This window comes from Caretta caretta, chromosome 2, assembly GCF_965140235.1.
Source record: "Caretta caretta isolate rCarCar2 chromosome 2, rCarCar1.hap1, whole genome shotgun sequence".
NCBI lineage: Eukaryota > Metazoa > Chordata > Testudines > Cheloniidae > Caretta > Caretta caretta.
Genome location: NC_134207.1, coordinates 59,780,421 through 59,799,286, shown reverse-complemented (window position 1 = coordinate 59,799,286; position 18,866 = coordinate 59,780,421). Strand labels below are relative to the sequence as shown.

The following is an 18,866-nucleotide window of genomic DNA, read 5'->3' as shown; positions in this document are numbered from 1 at the left end:
ACATTCCCCTCCTTGGGGGAAATTTCTGGACCCCCATAAAATAGATGTTAGTGGCATGGATGGCTACATTTTGGATCTCCCTGCAACTGGACTAATGAATGTGTCAAAGGAACGAGCACATGATCCTGCACCATTAAAGTCCGTTTTTAAAACACCCATTAATTTTAGTGGTTCAGAATCAAGAACCAAACACACATTGCTCAGAAACAATTGCCTAATACTAGCTGGCCAAATTCTTTTACAGACTCTTATAATAATTTGCCAGCTACTTTTTCAATAGTGTTTCTCTACAGTGGATAAGTTGGAAAGCAAATTACTTCAGTAAATGCTTCAGGACAGAAGTTTATTTAAACTTAATCAAATGTCAAGAAGCTTGTGAAGCCAAAGTTCAAAGACCAGCCTCTGGTCCTGAACAGGAATATTCCTGAATCAGTATTTAAGGGGTGAAAAACAGCTAATCTGCAATACCATGAACAGATCAAGATAGACTGGAGATGGAAATCTACTTATTAAGGATTATGTACTGATTTAGGCAGTTCCTGGAAGGACTAGGTGGATCATATGGGATTGGCCTTTTACTTCTATGTCATTTTTGGTTCAAATTTGGCACTAAACAGTAGTGACCTAGTCCAATTTCACCATCACAAATGGCACATGTTTTGGCAGTCTCGTCGGATCAACCAAATAATGAATGGGCATGTAGAAAGAAACACACTCTTGCTCAAAGTGGTACCAGGTCAGAATTAAGGCACATTGGTGAAGTAATATGGAAGACATTTCAGTGCTGCTGTCCATGCTATGCCTGTTCTGTGGAACATTACTTACCAGTAATTCATATTCTATAATTATAATACCTCTTTGCTCTTTTGTTCATGCTTCCAACAAGTGGCTTGGATGGAACTCTCATAACTGAATATTTTAAGCCATTAAGCCTCCGCACCAGTGGATGACTTGAGCATACCTGCTGATAGATGTAATACTTACCCTACACGTCAGTTCCTTTTAACATCAAAATGGTAACACAAAAGACATAACAAAATATCCCCATCTCTGTAGGTAAAATGGGTGGACGAATGAGAGCCTATTAAAATTATTTCCCTCTGAAAATTTCTCTCTCTTGTCCAGGGTAAGTAATTTTGACAGATCCTACTATTGGAAACCAAAATGTTCTAGGGATGTTTCAGAATAGAAATAGGAAATGAAAAAAACTGTTATAGAAAAAAAGGAGAACGGATATTAACAACATTCCAGTGCAACAGGCATGGAATGCAACATTAATAAGAAAAAAAACTTTCTTTCACATAGTTGGGAAAAAGATACCTGTCAACAAATAGATAACACAGAAAAACTAATATAAAAATTTCTCTTTAAAAATATACACCTACAGGGCAGACAGAGTAAATCTCCACTCAACTCAAAAACAGATTTCATAATACATATAAGCTTAATGTGGATACATGATGCCCCACTTTGGAAAACTATACAGTACAGATACACCCATTTGGATGCCCAGCAAATCATTTGACAAGTACTAATCTGAGGCTCACTATCATTTCTGACATATCTCTGGCCAAATAAACTTCAACATGCCCTGAAGAATTGCTAAGAATTAAACATATTTTGCACTTATGCCTTTTACTCAATATCTCAAAGCACTTTTTGATCACAAAATTAACCCAGAGAACACCTCTGTGAAGTAAGTAGATAGTAAAACTAAGACAGACTGGTTAAGCCCAAGGTCACACAGTGAATGACTGACATAGAACTCAGGAGTATGGATTTCTAGTCCACTACAGTGAAAATTCAGTCTAACAGCCATTTAAAGATCATTGTCTTGAACATTGTTTCACTGGATTTAAACTAATAAAACAAAAAACCTGAATGGATCTTCTAAGGGCTTTACTACATTCCAGAGAAGGAATAATTTCAAGACTAATTTGTGGAGGAAGGGGTTGTCAGAATTAGGTATATACACACCCAAGATATGGCTACAGTCATATAGCAGAAAGTATTAACCAGGTTGTACCACAGCTCCAACTTGGTTTGGCCTGCTGGAAATGGTGACATAGTGTTTGTAGTGAGAATAGATCTCAGGAAGTCCAAGACTGATGCTGAGGACATTTGAGAGTTGTTGATCTATTGGCTGAGGCTTTGACCTGAGCCAGAAGGAATAGCCTTCCAAGGGAAGCAGTGGGGGCAAAAAAAATCTATCTGGCTTTAAGAGTAAACTCGATAAGTTTATGGAGGAGATGGTATGACGGGATAACATGATTTTGGTAATTAATTGATCTTTAAATATTCATGGTAAATAGGCCTAATGGCCTGTGATGGGATATTAGATGGGGTGGGATCTGAGTTACCCAGGAAAGAATTTTCTGTAGTATCTGGCTGGTGAATCTTGCCCATATGCTCAGGGTTTAGATGATCGCCATATTTGGGGTCAGGAAGGAATTTTCCTCCAGGGCAAATTGGAAAAGGCCCTGGAGGTTTTTCGCCTTCCTCTCTAGCATGGAGCACGGGTCACTTGCTGGAGGATTCTCTGCTCCTTGAAGTCTTTAAACCACAATTTGAGGACTTCGATAGCTCAGACATAGGTGAGGTTTTTCGCAGGAGTGGGTGGGTGAGATTCTGTGGCCTGCGTTGTGCAGGAGGTCAGCCTAGATGATCATAATGGTCCCTTCTGACCTTAGTATCTATAAATCTATGAATCTAAACCTCCAAGTTGGAGCTGAGAATCAGAGAGGAACTGCATCAAGGATCTGGCAACAGTAAAACATAGGCATGCCACTTCATCTCTAACTTATATGAACCAACAAAATGATTCAAAGATACTGCAGTATCTACTGAACTGAACCAGCAAGGAAACCAGTTGCTCAGATGCGAAGTGTATACTCCCATGTGAAATAATGGACTACAAAATCTTCAAAGACCACTTATTTGAGGCCTTCATGACAATTTCAAGTCAGACTTATGAACTGCTTTGGGAAGGCCAGCCAAAGCCTGATACACTCGCTTCAGAACCTGACTGCTCATGGTGGCATTTCCAAGGAAATCCCACATGCTCACCAAGTCATTATGTTCCCAGACATATTCCATAATCATGACAATTGTTATACCGCAGCAGCAGCTAAGTACCCACCAATTGTTGGTGAATGATTTTAATGATTTGTATCTTTAGTTCTGTGAGTTCCAGCCAGTTACAAACTAAGAGTATGTCTGTACTAGAGTTAGAAGGTGTAAATTCCAGCTTGAGACATACCTGCACTAACTCGGATTGAGTTAGCTTGCTAAAGATAGAGTATAGTCAGAGTGGTACAAGCAGCAGGAGGGGCTAGTACAATCCTCTCCATATTTGGGTCAGCTAGCTGCTCATGCTGTTGCAACTAGACTTCTATTTTTAGTGCTCTAGCTCTATCAGACCTAGCCCACGTATGTCTCCTTGAGTTGGAATTTACACCTTCCAACTCTAGTGTAGACATACCCTCAGTCATATGAGATACAAGAGCTGAGAGGTGTAACAGTACAGTACTTAATGGTTGGAGAATGTCTTTAGCACAGTTTTAAATGTATAATTAATTTTAATATACAAAGAAATTATTCAATAAGATGTTCTAATACAAAAATACCTATTTTACTCACATCTGCACAATTCACAAGAGCACATGGGGCTGGTATGTTTTGAAGTGATCCTATTATTTTTTCCCTGGGCAGAGCACTGCTCTGGATCACCACATGATCCTGCCTCGGTGTGACAGCAGTGACCCCATACATCTAGATATGCTGCTGCTGTGCTATATAGTACTGGTATTTCATCCCACCTTTCCTGTACCATATGCAGAGCACCAATCAAAAGGAGTCCTGCAGCAGTAGGAAGATGGTGTCATTGTATCCATTTAATAGTATGTGTTTGTGTCTGTCAATAGCAAACCTTTCCTGCCTGCTAGGTCTGTACTGCTGAATCCTACGGCGATCCAGTAACTGTTAGCTACGGTCTCTCTCCTGGCTTCCTTTCTACATATTTCAACAGGCAGTCGAGATATCTCATATTTCCCAACGAATGATTGGGACCTGTACCACTGATAACTCATAGTCAGTGTTGAAAAACAGTTGATTCTTACCAGTTTCCAATGAATCGAGGGTCACTCTGGTCAATATAAACAGTTGTTCTAGGATCAACATAAAAACCAATAAGAACTCCTCCTAGTAAATAACCTGCGGCAGGACCAAGTGCTCCCATTACATACATGATGGCTACAAAAATACAAGAGAAAAACAATACATCAGATCATGCTAAGTCATGCATTAGTAATAAACATGCTTTTCAATAATTCTTTATATTTAAAAAATATGCTGCAGAACAGGAAATTGGGGATTGATTCACCAAAGGACATAGGCACCTACCTGCCACTTAGGTGTCTAAATTCCAGAATCAGGCCCCACTAGAATTCACAAAACCCTCACTCAGCCACTTCCAAAACCTGTAGGGGGCCTAAAAATGCCCAGAGACTATATTTTTGCAGTGCAAGTTGCCTAGGCACCTACGGTTCTTCCTCTGAGCGTGTACACTGCAGCTCCATGCCAGAAGTTTGGATGCCTAAGCCCCAGTGTGATGCATGAACCAGGAGAAGATAGGCGTCCTTCCGTCTCTCTTGCCTGCCAGACCCAATGTGGAAAGGGTGTTCAGAGCTTGCCCACCGGATGGGGCCCCTATAGGCGAGCTTACCCAAAGCAGCAGCTGGTGGGAGGAGAGAAGGAGCATCTCCCTTATAACTTTTAGACCACCGGTTAGGGTACTCACATTGAATGTGGGAGACCACCCACTCCACCTCAGGGGGAGAAGGCATTTGAACTGGGATCTGCCACCTCTCACGTGAATGCCCAAGTCACTGGGCTCTAGGATGTTTTAATGAGGGGACTCCCCCAGTTTCTCCCGTTGAAACTTTTCCACTGTGGCTAAATAATTAAAAACATAAGTCATTAGAGGAGAGGAGCTGGATCCCCCACATGAATGCTCCAACCACCAGACTATAGACTCATTCTCACGCTTACATGCACACTCTCTTCTCTCACCCAATATTCTTTCATGAGTTATCCACAATGGAACACACACAACAGGAACACAGGCACAACAGGAGAGACTGAGGGATTCCCCACATCAGACTATCCTATAGCCCAGGGGTTCAGATCCCAGTTCAAATCCCTTTGTCTGATCAGATGCAGAGGAGGACATGAACCAGAGGTCTCCAGCATCTAGATGAGTACCTTAATCACTGGACTAAAAGTTCTTCTTGCCAGCCTTCTTGCTAAAATGTCATGGACACCTAATGCCAAGAGAGGGTTTGCATCTGAGAATCCCATGCAGAATGTGGAGCCTCCCAGCAGCCCAGATTTAAGCAACTATCTCCAAGACAAGAGCAGGAATTAGTACATACCCCTTACTTTAGCATCTCCCATTGGCTAGTTTACGCAAGGAGCCACATAGCATGCTGGCTTTTGGAATCCTATTCTGAGGTGCCTATATCTCCCCGTTCACTGTATGGGCAGTCTATGCGCCAAACTCAGGCTTTGTGAATCCCAATGATTTTCTAAGCACCTAACAGCAAGGCATGGTAATGCTCAGTGCCATCATACCTACATTCCTTTTGAATCTAGAGCCCAGGATGTTAGCTTGTGACACTCCACATTCAAAAGCAAGTTTTGCAATGCTGTAGGTGCAGTCCTTCATCACATTAGACAACTGGACAATATCCATTCCATTATGTTCACAGATGAGTGAAATTTTCAACAAGAAAATTGCACCCAACTTACATGTCTATAACTGACCAAATGTACGCATGGAATTTAGTCCCAGACCTGCAAAAGTATAGGCTCCTAGTTTTCATTCATTTCAATGGAAATTAGGCATATAAATATCTTTGTGGATCTGGGACTTAGTTTCAACATGTAGTGCTTAAGAATAATATTCTGTATATTCGGTACAGTTAGCCAACTTACATTTAATACATTATTATGATTTATTTAAAAGCACTCCTTTTGTATAGGACAGTTTTGTTACTATATATGTCTCATACTATACTCATCCATCAATCTAGATGGCTGCTAGGTAATTTGTCCTCCACCAGGTAGATGAGGTGACACTGTCTTGGATCTGAACAGCTACTGGGAATTAATAATAAACAATAGTTTGCTCTTCTATAGCTCTTTTCATCAGTAGATCACAAAAGTGCTTTACAAAGGAAGTCAGTACCATTATCCCCATCTTCCAGAAGAGAACCCTGAGGTACAGAATGCAAAGTCATCCAACAGGCCAGTTAGCTTCAGGAAGAGAACCCATGGACTTATGAATTCCAGTCCTGTACTCTATTCCCCCTAGGCCACACGACCATTCAGTAGTCGAACAACATCGGGCAGGGAAGGTAGAGAGAGAGAATTAGTAGGACACTAAAGCTTTCAGGATCCAACAAATCATACTTTAACTTTCTTAATGAAAATTTGGTCTTGAAGGTTTCTACATGAGATGTGCACGTTGTTGCTATGTATCTTGTAGAGCATATCTTAATTATACGATTTCTATTTATCCAGTCTATTTATATCAGAACTTGACCCACTCAAATATGCCAGCTTTAGAGACTTTGAGACTTCTGTGCCTGCCATAGAGAACAAAAATCATCCTCATTTTCTGGAAGGACTTATCCTTTTGAGCTAGTACTTAATCATTCTTCTAACATCTTAGGAATGAAACTTCCACTTGACATCATGCAGTTCCAAGAAAGTGAAGGTAGTGAAAGGTCTTGTTTCAAGTAGAATGTCGAAGTGTGTTTCCACAAAGTCAGGGACTGTTGTTGGTACAAACTGATAAACTTTAAGACAAAGGTCTCTACTGCAATGAATACAAAGGGTGGTTTCGTGATTGCTCAGAGGACTAAGCTGAGGGTTCAAGTTTGGAATGTGTGAGGCTCAGGCCAGTCTCAGTCATTTAAATACCCTTTGGAACCTGGCAACAGATGGTGAGATAAAAGATCCTTTTTTCCTCTAGGCCCCTAATGTTGCCACTCAGATCCACAGGGAGCAGAAAATCAGGTCCTTGTGGAAAAAGAGGAAAAAGGCAATGCCAATCTTAACTGCTGACTAGTTCAGATCCCTTCTATGGGAACATGAAGGTGGATTACATCTGTTAGTACATGTAATACACTGGTTAAGGGCATGGGGACATATGTCCCTCTAGCAGCTGGCCCACATAGAAAATAATAGCCTGCTGCTTTCCAGCAGTTAGTGAAGTAAATTTACCATTATAGCTCCAATGGTAAGAACTGATGGTAAAGTTTATCACTTTAGCACAAGTGGTAAGGATTTGTGCTTTTGTTGCTGAAAGCCCAGAGTTTTATCTTCACTAAAAACTGAGTTCCTTCTGGATGGATTTCAGAAGATCAGAAAAGTTATCAAAACATTTTAACTGGAGTATGTTTAAATGTTTAGTTTCCATTCTGTTAGTGCCAAGGAGCCAGGTGTACATGCTTCATTGGGCTTAGGAGAGGACATTCACAGATACAGAATGTAGGTTATATGCCTTTTACGGAGGGAGTTTTGGCACCCAAAAGTCTTCAAAATAACAGCTTCTATAATCTTCAAGGGGTGGGATCTACACACTGGACATTGGGGTTGATAGATAATTAAAATGTGAGAAAGCTTTGTTTTCTAATTCTTTCAGATCAGCTTATGCATTTTGTGTAGAGTATTTCAGATAGATATTTGATTCTGTAATCATTTTGAAAATGTTTCTTGTATTTTTTTATATCCTTTGTATTAACATTTTACAAAGTTTAAAATACAAGTACAAAAATATAACCAATTGTGACCAGATAAATATAAAACAACATAAGGCAATACATAATCAAATAATCATACTAATAGCTGCATTTTCATTAAAAACTGTAATAAAAGAATATTAAGGTTACAAAGTCAAAATCTCAAAAATTTTGAAATGTCAGAATTAAACTTGCCTATGCAACCTTAATTTGGCCCCTTGCACATGTGCATTATGATATAGTCCTTAATTACAAGATCACAAACTATTTTCCATGGAAACCCTGACTCATTCCCTGAAAACTTTGGATGCTGAAGCTGTCCAGAAAAAATGAATCCCAATGCAGACACCAGATATAGAAAGTTTTAATCCAAATAGTTAAAGTTTGGCAAAGTAACAAGCAACTGAAAAACAGGGTCTTATACTGGAAAGGGTTAGGTAACTTTAACTACAGGCTATGCTACTAGCTTCTCCTACAATAAACATGTCTGATTCAATAGCTTATTCATATAGCATATCACCTACCTAGCGAGAGCCCCAAATCCATATATCATCTCACAGGTCAAAAAATACAAAAAGGTTACCAAATATGCCTGATTAAATCCAACTAACTTGTACGTTTTCATCTTATGATTTGAAAGATGTGACTGATGAAAGGGCACATTCTTGTGGAAAAAAAGAAGCCTGTTTATCTGAGATCCTCATTATAGGCCCAACAGCCGAATTTAGCCCTCTGGCTAAGTACTGCCTATACAGGAGACCGGAATGCTTTTACACTGCAAATTGATTAAATAGACTTATTAGAGTTCTTAACTTCTTTTCTTTAAACAGAACATCTTTATTATTTATGGAACCCTGATTAAAAATAATTATACTTTGCCAAATTTCTTGTTACTTACAACTTGGACTATGTGATGCCGTGAGTCTTACAAAGAGATCATGACATGCCCAGAAGGCTTTTAATCTCTCCAAACTGATTTGGCATTTTAGAAACATGCAGTGTTCCTGAAGCCATTAAATACTACATTTTTTTCTAAATACTAAGCAATTTCTTGCTGACACATTGCTCATTTGTTTGATCCTTGAATAAACAAACAAGTATGTAACTGTTACCATCAGACTCAATTCTACATAGCTCATGTTATCTCATTAGTCTATCAGGCTTTATCTTACCTGCAATATTCTAATTAAACGGAACAGCCTTTTGGTACATGATGTACACTTTTTCCATTAATTTTCTTTTTTTAAGTGAACGAATTTAAAGCTCATGAAAGTGAGAGACTAACAGCAGTTCTCAATCTTCACCTGCAATAAATCTATACATTCCTTTCTTCTCTTTCCTCCTTCTCTCCAATTGTCACACTCACTTGTTTAATCTCTCTTAATTAGACCATAAACTCTGAGTAGAATTTGTAACCATTAAAGTCAATGGAATAACTCCAGAAATTAGCAGAATTTGCCCCATTCAGTATATATCAACCAGAGCCAAACAAATAATTCACTCTGAATAATTTATGCAATGAATTGAGCCCCTTTTTCAGCAACAGCACAATGATTTCATCAAATTTATTCATTATTTATATTTCTTCAACCTTTTTGCCCCTCTGGATGGACTGCAAACAGTTCTCTGAAAGTGCAGAGTTATTTAAGGAAAATATTTTTGCAGTGTTTGCCCAGCTCCAATCCCATCACTGAAATACAGCTACATACAGCATGCTGAAGTGCAGCAACACTACTCAGCAGCTGTATTATGTATGGTTAGTAACTCTGAAGAAGGTTTAATCGTAAGCAGAAATAGTGTACAGTAGAGATAAAAATAACAATGTACACTCCATTCCATTAGAGATGGGAATGCTGCCTAAAATTTCAAATGTATTTTAGAGATACTGTATATTGTACAAGTTCCAAGCTCCTCTAAATATATTTTACTGGCAAGATGCATCAAACATCCTGTGCCTTTTAGACAAGAGATAAGCCTTCATGCTTCAGGATATAAGCCAATTACTAACTGATGGGGGTGAGTAACCTAGTAGACAAGTTACTCCATAATTGTCTATTACAATGTTCTTGCACCTTCTGATTTGGAAAAAAAAAAATCTAAAATTTTGAAATTCTCCTTGAAAAGGAATGGAACTCCACCTCTGAGGCAGTCTACCTGGTGGGCTGCCCCAGAACAGAAGATCCTGGAAGTCCTCCAGTCCCTGCCTCCAAGGCAGTCCAGCAAGTGGGCTGCCAAGGAGCCAGGCAGGAAAGCTGGCAGAAAACCAGGCAGTGCGTTATTGGAACTTAATTTAATTGAGCCATCTCAGCAAAATGTTTCCATTTGGAAAAATCGGAAAATTCCCACATGAAATTTTCTGACAGGTTCTAAAGGTGAATCTCTAAAGAATAAGTTGCTGTGAAACAACATCTATTTCAACATCAAGCTAGGAGGAGCCATGATGGCCTTTTACTGCAATCCCATCCAGCTGTCCATGGCCAGGGAGGGTTGCAATGATGCACAGCCTTGACTGGGAAGGTTTCTTGATTCAACTAGAGTGAGGCGTTCACTTTAGATATAAAAATAAATATATATTTTTTTAAAACAACAATTTTTTATCAGGAAACAAGTGCAAAAAATGAAATATGTACGCTCTTCACAGATTTCCTATCCTGCATAACTGATAGAATATCTGTGTATTAAAAAAATACCTTGATGAAAACAAATTGGATGGCTAACCCTAAGAAGCTCAAAGAAAGTACATAAAGATATCACCAGCCAGGCTATAATTCTGGCATTGACCTCACCGGTTGCCTCCAAAACGTCATCATTTGCACAGCACTAAAAAAGTCTAACTAATGACAGGATATACAAGATCATGTTTTTGGAGATGGCCTCTTAATGTGATTGTCAAGGTCATCTAGTAGAAACCCTAAAATTTTCCACTATCCAGCAACAAAAATTTGTTCGAGAACATAAAAGGTAGAGAAATTAACTTTAGCGGGTTTCCAAGGATATCTTTTGGGTTTTAGAATGGTGTGTATATATATATACAACTCTGTCACAAGACTTGTTAACATTTTCTTAGCAGATATTATTTTTCCATACCGGATCAGCACAGATTAGGGATGGACTAAAACCAGCACCTCCAATCTGAACCCTCAGAATTTCTGGGGTTTCAAATCTGAACCCCTGGATCTGAACCTACACTTATGGTTTTGATTCAGCATTAATAAAAAAATCCCCAAAAGGTAATAGTGTTTCAGATTCAGTTTGGATGAGGCTGAAACCTCGTCCCAAGATGTAAGAAATCTTGTAAGGACATCTGGTCCCAGGAGATTTCTGGTCCTGTTGTGGACCAAAATTTGCTCATGAGAATTTGGCACTATCTAATCCAAATCCTAGCCCTGATTTTGCCTCTAATCCAAAACCTGAACCATAGCTTAACACTAATGTTATCTCCAAAGTGTTATCTGAGCTCTACCTTCCCAGCCCATCTCTGCTAGAGAGAGATCTAACAGTTCTGGGAACATGGTAGCACTATTATATGAGTAGTATAAGTAGTATACAAAGAAAGTTGAGAAGACTGTCCCTTCACTGCCACCTGCACTACATAGAACTCCTTGGGAACATGGACTTGTCTTACAGAGATTAGGTAAATCCACACTTTCTGCAAAAATAAGCAATTTGGGACAGTTTTCATTTTTAAATAAAACCTAAAAGTTATTCATTCATTTTTGCAGAATATTTGAGTTTACCTAACCTTTGAAGGCTGCCTCTTTGCTCCCACAGGGTCCTGTGGCTTGTGTAAAGTCACAGCATGGACACTGAAATATTACTTGGAAGGGAAGCATCCAGTGGTACAGAGAAGAATATTACAATATTTAGAAGATTTTTTTAATTTAAATTAATTATGTACTGAATGTGTCTCTTAGCCTCAAAACCCTAATCTTTATAGTTGTTTATATATGCGGGTTATCTTTAAACTTCTCAGGTCACCAACTAAATACCTATGTTATAAAATAATAATATTATCTCCTTCCTTGTGGTAGAAGAGCTAGTTTTGAATCTGTGTATCATTACACAAATATAGATTAAGGCTCTTTTCCAAAGCACTGACCATCTTGAAAAGGCATAATGAGGAAGCCATTTATGGAGCCACTCTCTATTTGTGTTGACCATATAACTCATCTACTTTTTATAATGTCTTCTGCATAGCTCTCACTGAAATCAAAAATTGAATCTACAAAAATTAGCTGCCTTTTCTATTTAGGGCATGATTATGGCAGCTATTTATTGCCCTCTGTTTGAAGTTGTATGGAGTCACACTACGCTCAGAGAAGTATAATGACTCCCAGAGCTCCCTGATTCACAGAGAAAGCATGCTCCCTGCATCACTCTTTAGGAGTCTGAGCTATTGCTGAGGGGGATGGGGCCATTGCCTTACCCCTTTTCTGGTGGCTTGTGTCCCAGGAGTTGTTAGCATGGAGTAGTCTCTGTGCACAAGTACTGCAATTTTGTATACCATGTGCCAACTGTAATGGGCCATTCACAATTTGGCCTGTATGTGAGTAATTAGCTGGAAATGAGGGAGAAGGATATTAATAGAAAATAATGCTACACGACATCATCATCTATTCTTTATGGATATGTGTGTAATATATTCACTTTTAAATGGTGCCATTGTGAAGTCCATGCTGTGAAGTTCATGCTTCCCTGATTAAAACTTTGCTTCTGGAGACAATTTTCTACAAGACTGGAGTTAATAAAGCACACGGTAACATGGCAGCGTACTGATAACTGGAGCTGGCTGGAAAACAAAATTTCCATTCCAAAGGAAATTACAACATTTCAATTTTTTTTCATCCAAAATCTAAATGAAAAGCCAAAATTTCAAAAGTCCTTGTGAAACAAAAATGTTGAAAAATTTCGATACAGAACTATTGAGCTGTTTAATTTCAATAAGGCAAAAACTCTGTTTTGATGTCAAAATACAATATTTAATGTCTATATATATTATATTAAATATTGTCTGATATTTTTCAACCAGGACTGTTCAAAGCGGAGGAGACAGACATGGGGATGCAGATGCTGTTCCCCCTACAGAAGCAAGCTGAATACACAAGTAATCCCATTGACGTGGCTGGGATAATACTATACTGGAGGGGGCCCATAGGAGCCCGTTGTTAAAACTTCATCATACACTTGGAGGCATATTTGGGATGATTCCCTTGCCTATGATGGAGTTCCCCCACATACTATAGGTATGCTGCTGTATCACTATGGCCAGAGATTATGACCCCAGCAGCTCATAAAAATACTTCTGAAGATCATTTTTCTTCACTATGGTCACACCAGATAGCAGATATTTTCCACAGGAGAATCTATACTCAGATACCCTTACAATGAACATGGCTATGCAACACCTCCCTCCCAAAGGCTAATGCAGGTGAATAGCACATTTTAATTATGCTCAGAGCAGAGGTGACTAGGGGAGCGCTGCAGGTGTAACAGCTGCTTCCAGACCCTGCCCCTTCCCATTCCCTCATATTCCTGGAGACCAGACCCCATGGGACAAGGGCAGAATGGCTTCCAAAAAGGGTGCAGCATGCAGCAGAGGCCCTGCTCACTCTCTCCTGTGCGCTCCAGCCTACCTCCACCTGTTCAGCTAATTTTTTTTCTTTTCTCCATAAGCACACACGAAACATTTCTATGTGTTTATAAACTTTTTTCAAATTCAGTTATTCCCTCAGGAAGAAACAATGCTGTGAGCATTGTTACAATTCAGATAACAACATACAGTTAAAATCTCTAAATCATTTCCTTTCAAAATGTATCAGCATTACACTGACTTAAAAGGTATATCAAACCAGCCATTCCACTCAACGTAATAAATGGAGCAACTAAACTCCGTCAGCAGGGATCCTCAATCTTTGTATAGAAAATATTTTCTGCCACTTAGCACAAGATGAATTAAGACATGAGTCTCAGGCAAGTAAAGCATACTGAATTTTACATGCTTACTGCACAAACTAAAGGACTAATGATGAATGTTCCAGCATTACCATTCTATTACAGAACGCTGAATGTTAAATTCTTATATGCAAATATGTCTAAGGACTGGCTGATACCACGTGAAAAACACTGCATCTTCTATTTTCTCTTCCTAATTTATTACTAGGAATTCATCATTTGGACCAAGACAGCATCCTAACTCTGGTTTAAAGAACTGTTGTTTCTAAACTGCTTCTACTGCTTATTCTCCAGTTGAGGTCATACTTTATAACACCAAAATTGGTTCCTGAGAAAATGATTACAATGTCACTGAGGACAGAAGAATCAGTCCAAGCAAACTAAGTAAAAATAGGTTATTTACTTAGAAGTGGAGTTCTCTAAAGATATTGCCACCACAAGGCTACTTTCTTTAAGTCTCTCACTGAGCCACAAAGATAAAGAATTACAGTAAAAAGTATTACGACCAGTCATAGTTCCATATGACTCAATACATATGTGCACAATGCTAAGACTGGGTTTATAAAACAAGGCATACTGCCCCAGTTTCTGTCCATATATCCAGAATAGACAACAGAGGAGAGAAGAAATTTGTGTTAATTCAGTGCTATATCTTTGGGATATCTCTCCTCCCTCAGATTCTGACCAGAACTTTGAAACAACCAAAGAGGCTGCCCCAAGATAATCTACCCCAGTGTTTACAGGGACTTTTTATCAGACACTTCATTCATTTAACCTGACAGCTGAAAGCAATGGCCAACTTGTCACGATCACCCCAGCTCTAGGGAGTCTGTTTTACCTTTCTTTTCAGATAGGTATAAAACAATACATAATAAAAAATAAAACACACAGTCAACCTGTGGAACTCATTGCCAGGGGATGTTGTGAAGGCCAAAACTATAATGGGGTTCAAAACGGAACTAGATAAGTTCAGGGAGGGTCCATCAGTGGCTATTAGCCAAGATGGACAGGGATGTAACCCCACGCTCTCAACGGCCCTAGCCTCTGATTGCCAGAAGGTAGGAGTGGATGACAGGGGATGGATGACTTGATGATTGCCAGTTCTGTTCGTTCCCTCTGAAGCACCTGACATTGACCATTGTCGGAAGACAGGGAACTAGGCTAGATTGGACCATTGGTCTGACCCACTAGGGCCTTTTTTATGTTTCTTATGTAATATTATTCTTTTTTTCCCAAAAAAATCTGGATTTTCTCCTTTTATACCTACATGTAAATATTTGCCTATAATCCAACCTGGCTGGATATATACTGTAGAGCTAAATTTTAAAAAAGACATATCTTCCTAAATCAACTTATTTATATTGGTGCAATTTCTTTGCGGGTTTCCTAAATCAATGTAGTTAAATCAGCCTAATGACACGCTTAAATTTGTTACTGAATTAAGATGAATCAGCTTTAGTCATTCCTAAACTGATTAAAGAGTGTCCATACAAACGGGGGGCTCCTGCAAACACTTTAAAGTTAAGCATGCATGTGTTTGCAGGATCAAGGCCTAAGTTGCAAGCGAAAATTGCACTTCAACATTTTCCACATGGTGCCAAACAGCATGAAATCAATTGCATCCCTAAGTAAAAGTGTAAAAAAGTGGGCTGGGACTGGCAGTGTCAATATCTCGTTAAATGCACAATTAAAGGAACACTCAACATAGACTTTCTTAAGCTTAGGAGGCATATTTCCGCATGTAACACTTGGGGAGAAAGTTTGCTCTCAGATATATAAATGCAAATAACTCTGACGTCAATGAGAGTGATACAGATGAACCTGAGGGCAGAATTTTGCCCTCTGCTTCCAATGCTTTGCTATTTTCTAGAACCCAATTACGGAAAGCAACACATTTTGGGCATTTTTACTTTAATTGCTTAAAGTGCCTTGTGATAATATGTCACAAAGCTAAGACAAGTGTATAAATCCCACAAAACATCACTAACTACATAAAACAAAAAGTATATGTAGAAATAAAAATGAAAACTAGTATGAAATAATACATCGCAGAATAATAGTTTAACTTTATCTGACTCACTAAAAGAGGCTCCATTCAGACGACAAAGAACTTATTCTTAGACAGAGTGAGCTCCATATCTACATTATTTTGCAGATTGTCTTCTACAGGACAACACCTGCAAAGGGGAAAGAAAAGTCTTCTGAATTCCCACTCTTAGAATTTCAAATGAACACTTTCATTATGGAGATTTCCCCATCCCGCCCTCAAGCTACCAGGCAGTTCAACTCCCTTACCCTTGCAGAGCTTCGGAGGCCTCCCGCCCTTCCCTTGAATCCATATACAGGGCTAGTCACAGTCCAGCCCAGAGACTGCTGATGTCTTTAACCAACATTATAAAAACCTTTATTACTCTAAATCCTCTAAGGCAGAGGTTCCCAAACTTGGGACGCCGCTTGTTCAGGGAAAGCCCCTGGAGGGCCGAGCCAGTTTGTTTACCGGCCACATTCGCAGGTTTGGCCAATCGCAGCTACCACTGGCCGCGGTTCGCCACTCCAGGCCAATGGGGGCTGTGGGAAGCAGCGGCTGCTATGCCCCTCGGCCCGCACTGCTTCTCACAGCCCCCATTGGCCTGCAGCAGCGAACCGCGGCCAGTGGGAGCCACGATCAGCCAAACCTGCAGACGCGGTAGGTAAACAAACCGCCCTGGCGCGCTAGGGGCTTTCCCTGAACAAGCGGCGTCCCAAGTTTGGGAAACTCTGCTCTAAGGATAAGAGCAAACACCACAGTCTTTGCCAGTTGTCCAAAAACAACTATATTCAGATTACTGAAGGGAATGTTATATTAAAGAAGCAATTAAAAACCAAAGAAAGCTCAGCCCACCTAGTTCCCCAGCCATGTTCATAAGCACTTCCAAAACCTAAGGCAAATATCGAAACTTTGATTTAAGAACTCTGAAATCCCCAAGTAACCTTCAGGTAAACTTCACAAAAGCAATGATTACTTTATTTCCAAGCCAGAATGTGATGCACTTAACCGGGCTATCAGCCTGAGTCCCTTGTTACAGCAACTCTAAAATAAGTCCTAGACTCTAGAGTCCAAAAAATAAATTCATCTCTTCATTCTGCATTAATCGAACACAGAAAGCTAAATCCCACTCACCTTATTCATTCAAGAGGGAACTGGCCCAGCGCACCTGTGCCTCTTTAACAGCTTGCAATGGGGCCTGATACGAGAGATCAGCTGGTTTCTACAAAGAGCTGGTCTCTGTAGAAGCAGGGGAACAGAAAACAAGGAAAGGAAGCTGTGGCAGAGACTGCAAAAGAGCCACAGTGATAAGGTGGTTCCTGCAAGAGGTTTTTGATAGGGAGAAGGGTTTGGGCCTGAAAGAACCTCTGGCTTGGAGTGCAAGCAGGACAGAAGCCTGGGACAGGCTGCCAACAGCAGACTTTAGGGAAGAAGAAATGAAGACTCCAGCTAGGAAGGGCTGGGAGTGGCCTGCTAAAAATAGGGAATTGAATTGAACTTTGTAGACTTTACTTATTGTCTATCATTTTATTATTATGGAATTTTGTTCTGAACTTCTATATTTATAAACCAAGGCCCTAACGAGAGGTGTTTGAAGAGAGCAGCGTGAGCGGAGCTGTCATGGAGTGCACAGGCTCGGTGCTCTGGAACTGCTCTGAATGAAGTCAGACAGGACCTTCTTGCAGTGTGACTCCCCTCGGGGCACACTCTCACTAGGACAAGCCTCCTGGGCTTCAGCGCCTCCTTGGGTCTGATCTTGGCGCATTCAGCACCCCTGTTCCATGCTCTGAGCTCCCTGCAGTGAGTCCACCTGAATGGGACACCTGGGGAAGCCTTAAATGCCTTCCAAAGGGGCCATGCACCCCAACTTTGCAGTCAGCAGTGACTCTCAGCCAGCGAGGTAAAACAGGGTTTATTAGTCATCTGGAACACTGTGTAGAACAGATCTTGTTAGCACAGAAAGCAGGAAGTTACAGGAAAGTCCATCGGGCGCCCTGGGCTCTCCCCACTGAGTCCCAAACCAGCAGACTGACCAGCTTCCAGCAGCCCAGCCTCAGTCACGCGCAGCTGCCCTCCTCCTTCCTTTGTCTCTTTCCTGGGCAAACAGATCATCTGGCCTCCACCTCTCACTTTGTTCTCCAACACCTCCAGCTGATTCTTGCATAGGATGGGCCTGGCCTTCAGTTGCCAGTATACAGAGTGTCAGCCATTGTCTGTGTCCAGGCATCCAGTCAGCAGTCACACCGGCCCTCTAGGGGTCTTTGCAAGGATCACATAGCCTTATCTCACCATCTAGACACTTGAGTAACACATAGGGGCAACAGAAGCACACACAGAGTATTCAGACAAAACATTAAGAACATTCCCACTTTATCACAGGAGTGTATTAAGGAGGCATGAAAAGAGTAAACTGAGGCATGGTGCTGCAGAGATACCAGTTGCCATGAAGGACTATGTGGAAGACTGATGTCCCAATACAGGGAGGATGTTTTAGGACACACATGTTTGCTGTGAGCTCTCAGACTTTAACTAAATGGGGCTACAATGTTGAATCTCCTAAATTTAGTCTATGAGTCTTACAAGTTAAAAAGGTGTTAACAAAAACAAATAACCGCTCATGCAGACCAGTATTGCCTCATTGTTTCCTTGTACTCCCCCATCTGGCTGGCTGTTTTTAGCTGTTGTATCTTCTCTTCTACTTAGCTTGGGGGCAGAGAGGATAATTAATGGGACACAGTAATACCAGGGTTTTTGTAAAGGGAAATCATGCCTCACCAATCTACTGGAATTCTTTGAGGGGGTCAACAAGCATGTGGACAAGGGGGATCCGGTGGATATAGTGTATTTAGATTTTCAGAAAGCCTTTGACAAGGTCTCTCACCAAAGGCTCTTAAGCAAAGTAAGCAGTCATAGGATAAGAGGGAAGGTTCTCTTATGGATTAGTAACTGGTTAAAAGATAGGAAACACAGGGTAGGAATAAATGGTCAGTTTTCAGAAGGGAGAGAGGTAAATAGTGGTGTCCCCAGGGGTCTGTACTGGGCCCAGTCCAATTTAACATATTCATAAATGATCTGGAAAAAGG

At 40.3% G+C, this 18,866-nt stretch overlaps 1 protein-coding gene across 5 annotated transcripts in view; it reads right to left on the bottom strand.

Moving 5' to 3' along the window:
- The window catches only part of SLCO5A1 (solute carrier organic anion transporter family member 5A1), a 125,147-nt gene that overhangs the window by 64,783 nt on the left and 41,498 nt on the right, over positions 1 to 18,866 (bottom strand). For all 5 annotated transcript variants that reach the window (XM_048840906.2, XM_048840909.2, XM_075125142.1 and 2 more), the window contains exon 3: positions 4,119 to 4,251. In XM_048840906.2, coding sequence (XP_048696863.2) covers positions 4,119 to 4,251 — 133 coding nt within the window. The remainder of the gene's footprint in view (positions 1 to 4,118; positions 4,252 to 18,866) is intronic.